Below are 6,893 nucleotides of genomic sequence, written 5' to 3'. Positions count from 1 at the left end.
TTGGACAGCTATGGTTCTTGTCGTGTGACTTTGATCTTAATAGTAGTGGGTTTTATTACAGATGACTCACACACAAGGGTAACCATGCAGGGAGAACTCTCCGTTCTGTCAGGGATAAAAAATCAAGTCAAATTCATTGGGTTTCTTGATGAGGGTGTTTCTGGTGACAGCTGAGTTGGCTGGAAGTTGGACAGCTATTGTCTGAGAGCAAAGATGGAGAGAGCACAATGTTTACGACGACAACTGAAGGCTGTCCTCACGAAAGGGGCTGAGTTTCACAGAGTGCAGTTGCAGAAGCTCCAGTGGCTGATGGAGCTGAGGCCTAGGAGCCTTTCAGGTCTGCCATTATACGTTTTGCAATGTCATGGCCGAGTGGGAGATAAGGCTAGATGAAGTGGAAAAATTTTGGTTTCTTTGGAAACTCACTTGTGTCACAGGATGTTTTTCTGGAAGCTATATTAGGAGAGGATATTTTGCTGAAGCAGACACATGAGAAGGCATATGATATTTTGATGGAGCAAACACTTGAATGGGGACAGGATGTTTATGAAGAACATAAATGTAATCCTACACAGAGGGAGAGGACATTTTTACATTGCTATGCCTTGCAAGGTCTTCGGTGGTCTTTGCTGGTCTTCATTCCGTAATGAGAAATGCACAAAAGAACCTGTGCTATTCGGGCTGCTTCTGGATGCTTCTGCTTTTTTGTTGGTTTGTTAGAGCCTTGTGGTCTCTGACAGATCAAGACACTGCTACTGATTCATTTTTTGCATTTGCTATTGGACAGTACTTCACAATGAAGATTGGAGTTACCCGAAAGAATTACTTCTAAATAGGTCCACAACTCTCAACCTTTTCCTATCCAACTTCCTCTCTGCTACCTCTGGTTGGTGGGCTAGAAGGGTGGTTGAAGTGTTTAAGAACCCTAAATAAAGTAGATTTTGAAAAAATCTAAGCGTACAGATAGATTCATGAGTTTTGAAAAAGGGTTATGTCTCCTGCTGAGAGGAGATGATATGTAGGTTGTGACTTTTTGGTTCTGTGGTCTACTGTGACCCATTAAATGGCCAGTGACTTACAGTCTCCCAGTAAGTGTAGCACACACTAAAATGCTTTTGCTTGGCATTGGGAGCTGTAGAACGTATTCATTTCTGGTCATATATCCTTGAGTATTCATGTTGGTGACAGTAGTTACTCTTCAGTTCTGCCGTACAGGGAAGTGGGTCTATACACTGATGGAAGAGAGTGGCTGGTGGTGAGTATGTAACATGGAATAAGAGAAACATTACGGTGCTGGGTCTCTATTTTTTTTCCCCAATTTGACAATCTGGAGTCAACTGAGAAGAGAGAACAATTCAAGAACTGCCTGCATTAGATTAGTCATTGGGTAAGTCTATGGAACATTTTCTTGATTAATGATTATTGTGGGAGGGCCCACCATTGTGGGCAAGTTCATCAGTAGTCATGTATAAAAAGAATAGCCTTTTACGCTGCAAGAAATAGTAATGGAGCAAGCCATGGGGATTGTGGCGGTTTGAATAAGAAAGGCTCCCACAGTCATATATTTGACTCTTTAGTTAACAGGAAGTGACAGTATTTTCAAGGATTAGAAGGATTAAGAGGTGTGGCCTCATTGGAGGATGTGAATGTGTCGAAAAGGGTGGGGTTTGATTTTTCAAGAGCCCCATACTTTCCCAGAGTTTATCTCTCTCTCTCTCAATCTCTCTCTCTCTCTCTCTCTCTCTCTCTCTCTCTCTCACTTTCTGCTTACAGAGCAGTAGCTCTCTATTGCTCCAGTGTTATGTTCCCTGCCATGATGATGGACCAGACTTCTGAAACTGTAAGGTAACCTCCAATTACATGCTTTCATTTATAGTAGTTGCCTTGACCATGGTGTCTCTTCACAGCAACAGAACAATGAGTGAGACAGGGAGCAAGCCAATACGCAGTGCTCCTTGTTACCACTTCAAGCTCCTATTCTGGTTTCCCTCAGTGATGGTCTGTAACCTGTAACGCAAATAACCCTTTACAATCCAAGATAGTTTTGATAATGGCATTCATCACAGAGAGAAGGAAGCAAACTAGATCTTCACAGGTCAGTATATGAGCAAGTCTTACCTTTAAATTAAAACAAAGTGTCTATACCTTTCTATTTGTGGTATTGAGGTAAGCTTCTGTGGCTCTACTAGACACACAGTTTCTTTAAGAAATTGTCTTACTTAGGGTTCCTATTGTTGTAAAGAAACATCGTGACCAAAAGAGCAAGTTAGGGAGGAAAAGGTTTATTCATCTTACACTTCTACATTGCTGCTCATCACCAAAGGAAGTTGGGACAGGATCTCAAACAGGACAGGATTCTGGAGACAGGAACTGAGGCAGAGGCTATGGAGTGGCACTGCTTACTGTCTTGCTCCTCATGTCTTGCTTAGCTTGCTTTCTTATAGAACCCAGGACCACTAGCCTAGGAATGATGCCGCTCACAGTGGGCTCGGCCCTCCTCCACCAATCACTAAAAAAAAGCCCTACACTTGGATCTTATGGAGGCATGTTCTCAAATGAGGTGCCCTCTTCTTTGATAACTCTAGCTTGTGTCAAGTTGGCATAAAATCAGGGTGGTGGTTAGAATGTGATTGTCCCATGGGAAGTGTGGCACAAGTAGGATGTGTGGCCTTGTGGGAGTAGGTGTGGCGTTGTTGGGGGAAGCATATCACTGTGGGGGTGATACGCTTCTTCTCCAACACCATGTCTGCCTAGATGCTTCCATGATTCCTGCCTTGATGAAAATAGACTGAACTTCTGAAACTGAAAGCCTGCTCTAATTAAATGTTGTCCCTTGGGGTTGGGGATTAAGCTCAGTGGTAGAGGGCTTGCCTAGGAAGCACAAGGCTCTGGGTTCAGTCCCCAGCTTTGAAAAAAAAGAACCCCACAAAAAATGTTGTCCCTTATAAGTTGCCTTGGTCATGGTGTCTTTTCACAGCAATGAAACCATCAGACAACCAGCCAGTATAAAAACTCCCAAATAGCACAAGTAAACAATGATAGAAAGTATTTTCAAGTCCTGCAGTGCGAAACTTATTTTTGAGAGAAGAAACAGCAATGGATGAGTCCAAGATAAGGTTGCCTCTAAAGAAACTCTTGGAGTGTAGATGTGGCTCAGAGAGACCCCATGGAGTGCACAGGGGCTTCTCAGGGGGAGAGAGCTACATGGTCAGGAACCGCAAACCATTTTAAAGTCACGGCAAATGGCATAGGAAAGAGCTCAGTACCTCTGCATTGGAGGCACCATCAAGAGTTTTCTGAGGATAAGGTTTCATGTGAGTAAAAGATGGGAACTTCCTGGGGCTAGATAAGGTAAAAGGGCCCACAGGTGTGTAGGAAGCCATCCAGTCAAAGGAGAGCCAGGCATGTCAATCCAGTGCAGGAGCTCTTTGTGGTCATCTAGGGGCATTGAGAAGAGACCTCAAAAAATATTACAGGATGCAACAGAGTCTAACAGTGCTAAGGAAAGCTAAACACAGGATCCATGTAACAACTGACATAAGCTCACGGCATTCTCATGTTCTTTTTTAAATTATTTTTTACTGATCATACAAAATAATTGGCTTTATGATACTTTCAGGAATCAATAGATATAAACTTAGTTTGGAATTCACTACTCTTGAGTTATCCTCCTAAAAATGTCCTCCGGGGAAGCCTCTACCTCACATCCACCTTCTGTAGTGATGGCTTGGCTGTTCTTTAAGGAATCAAAGAGACCAATATGGATGCAGCCCAAGTTCAACTCATTCTAGACCACTTCTGTTCTTCCTGGGTCTCCTGCTTCACTTTTTGAGAACTCCATCTTGGAATTCCTTGTCCCTCAGTGTCCTCTACTCCCTCATGTGTTCGTTAGTCTTTCTTCCACATCACCATCAATTTAATCTTTCTTACCCTCATCCTGGTCTCTTCTCTGCATGTGAAGGTTGGATTTATTTAAAAGGATGACTATAGGGGCCTGGAGAGATAACCAATGGATTAAGAGCTCGTCTGCTTTGAAAGAGGACTTGGATTTGTTCTTTGATTTCATGTCCAATGGCTCCCAACTACCTTTAATTTCAGCTCCAGGGTACCAGAATATTCTTGTCTCTGTGTTCTCCTGTATTCTTGCTCTGCCCCTACCCACATAATTAAAAATAATATATCTACAGATGAGAAACAGGTTTCATTAGGTTTTGTTAGTCAAACAATCCTCAATCTTCTCTGATTCTGAGTCTGTTTGGATCAGTTTATTGGGTTTCCCCTTGAGTTCCAAGACCACCTCCCTGTTACCTGCCACTCTTTCCCCAACTGTCTGTTTCTCCCTCAAACTTCACCTCAGAGAGTCTATCTATTTCTGGCCCCTGTCCACTGCTTCCTAAACATCAATCTTTTTTTTTCCCCGTGCCATCCCTGCTCCTCTAAGCCTCATCTCCAGTTCTTTTCTCTCCCTAAAGACCAGACCAGCTCAGTCCTGTTTCTTTTATCCTATGTGACATTAGACTTACTCTTCACAGCCTTGACCTTTCCGGCTTCCTCTCAATGTTCCATCCAACAGAGCCGGTCTCCTCCACCAAAGTGTTCACACACAACACGTCACATCACACATTTTAATTTTTAGAGTAAAAACAAATTCCACTGGAAAAGATACTGGGGTTGTCAAAGGCCCTTGGGTATCTGAGACACAGAAAAACAAACATTTTCCTTCCAATCCTATAAATTACCCATCTATGTCCCCCTCACTTTGTGAATTTCACCTTAACAGATCTTTTCCATCAGATTATAGACACACATGTGGACGTCGCCATCAAACTTGATGAAGTACACGGAAGGCTTGGCTAGAACTTGATAAATGACTTTGCCGATCTTTTTGGACCCATCGCTTCTGGTGAACTGCACACATTGACCTGTTATGATGTCGCTGTAAACGTCTGACTTCACCTCTGCTGGAGTAATCTCTGGAATGATACGGAGGTTACCTTCTGTGTAATCATCCAGGAGCTGGTAGATGTATAGGACTGGATCTTTCTCGTATGTGATGTAAAACCAGCCCTTCATGATTGGCACCTGGGCTAGGACCACCCCCCTCCAGTTGTCCTTAGAGCCATGTTTGCCCTAAAATTTATGCTCCACACCTCGGCCAACCATGGCACTTGTGAGATGGGCGTCTTTCACTTGAGGAAACACTACTTTGGGAGTCAAGACCTTAAGCTTTAAAATCCTCTCATCGCTGTGAAGTGCCAGTCTGTAGACTCAATCAATTCCATCATACATGACCAGATAGAGAGAGGGATTAGTTGCCAGTTGATCTAGAATGATGGCCTTCCATTGGGTGATGGGCTCATCACCTTCCTTCCATCCGTGAGAAATTCTGCAGTCCACAATGTTCCCCAGGGCCTGGGAAGAAGGCCTCCTCCTCCTCCGCATTTGGAAGTATGGTGTGCTCAGACTCCTCAGAGACATCCTCTTCTTCTTGGCTGTAGACATAGTGTGGTAGGCCATGACACTCCTGGTCCACTGTCTTTTGGCTATTGTTCTGTGTTAAGGCTTCATACTTGCCCATGGCCTGGGTTTGAAGAGCTCACCTGCTTACACCAGACACAATGCTGTTGCCTCTGTCATATGAGTGCCTGCAAGAACAATGAGGGTGATGTGGTGGAGGGTGCTGGATCAAGGCTCTTGTCTAAGAGAACTTTGTTGCAGGTGAGGAAGTCGATGGAAAACAGGTATGAGCATCTGAATATAATTCTGTCATAATCAGAAGTTTATAGGAGTGCTGGGCAATGGTGGAGCACACCTTTAATTCCAGCAATCAAGAAGCAGAGGGAGGCAGACCTCTGTGAGATCAAGGCCAGCCTGGTCTACAGAATTAGGTCCATGATAGGCAAAGCTACCCAAAGAAAAACCCTGTCTCAAAAATCAAAATCTAAAGTTCAAAGGAAAATGAAAAAATGGTTCTCTACAGCTCAGAATAACATATTCAGACACATTTCTTCAGCCCGAGGCACTTTGACTCTGCTGAGGAACATCTCCTTCAATGACTAGGTCAGTGTGGGTTAAGTATTCCTGTCCCCAATTTAATCAAGCAGAACAGAGAACGGATAGCAAAGGAGCCAGAAGGATGGCCACACCCCTCTTCTACCCTCTAACTATGAGCTATGTGGCAACATCCACAATATCTGCCAAGAGACAAAGCACACCAGTCCACTGGCTTTCTGTACTGTGCATCCTGGCCCAGCCCCAGGTTTCTTCCGCTATGCTGTTGCATTTTCGACCGCAACAAGAGTCTTTTGTGTAAGCAACAACAGCCATTTAGAAATAATATCTCCTGGGGTTGGGATTTAACTCAGTGGTAGAGCAGGTGCCTAACAAGCACAAGGCCCTGGGTTCGGTCCTCAGCTCTGAAAGGAAACAAAAAAAAACAAAAAAAAAAAAAAAAACAACAACAACAACAAAAAAAAAACAAAAAAACAAAAACATATTACCTCCTAAAATGCACAGGCACAGAGAGGAGCTTTGGTATTTTAGTAGAATTATGAGTTAGATATTGTTAGCACAGTATAATAAACTCCAGAGACTGACCAGCCTAGACCATCCGCCTACCTCTCAAAGGTGGAAGACATTAGAACATAAGGTTACTTGCTGTATGAGGGAATACTATAAGCTTTCTGGGCTACAAGGGTCCCAGTTATCTTCATAAACGTATTTACCGAAAGAAATTGTCCTAGTCGTCCAGATTCTGTCTTCGGAAACCGGTCAGGCACCAAAAGGCTTTTGAACAGTTGTGGGGTTCAGGAGCTGAACTGGCTTTCACACACCGCTGCGAAGATTGTGAACCCACCTTCAAGGCAGTCTAGCGCCTCCAAGTGGAAGAGATG

The 6,893-nt window shown here is 43.7% G+C and overlaps 1 protein-coding gene across 1 annotated transcript; it reads right to left on the bottom strand.

Annotated features, from left to right (window-relative positions):
* Positions 1–4,773: 4,773 nt before the first annotated feature.
* LOC147997957 (Y-linked testis-specific protein 1-like) lies at positions 4,774–5,633 on the bottom strand. Its single transcript, XM_087601369.1, is given in 1 exon segment — positions 4,774–5,633. A coding segment is annotated over 1 exon segment (744 nt). The 5' UTR covers positions 5,518–5,633.
* Between the last annotated feature and the right edge of the window lie 1,260 nt (positions 5,634–6,893).

This window comes from Rattus norvegicus, chromosome Y (genome assembly GCF_021556685.1).
Source record: "Rattus norvegicus strain SHRSP/BbbUtx chromosome Y, alternate assembly SHRSP_T2T, whole genome shotgun sequence".
NCBI lineage: Eukaryota > Metazoa > Chordata > Mammalia > Rodentia > Muridae > Rattus > Rattus norvegicus.
This window is presented reverse-complemented; position numbering and strand designations above follow the sequence as displayed.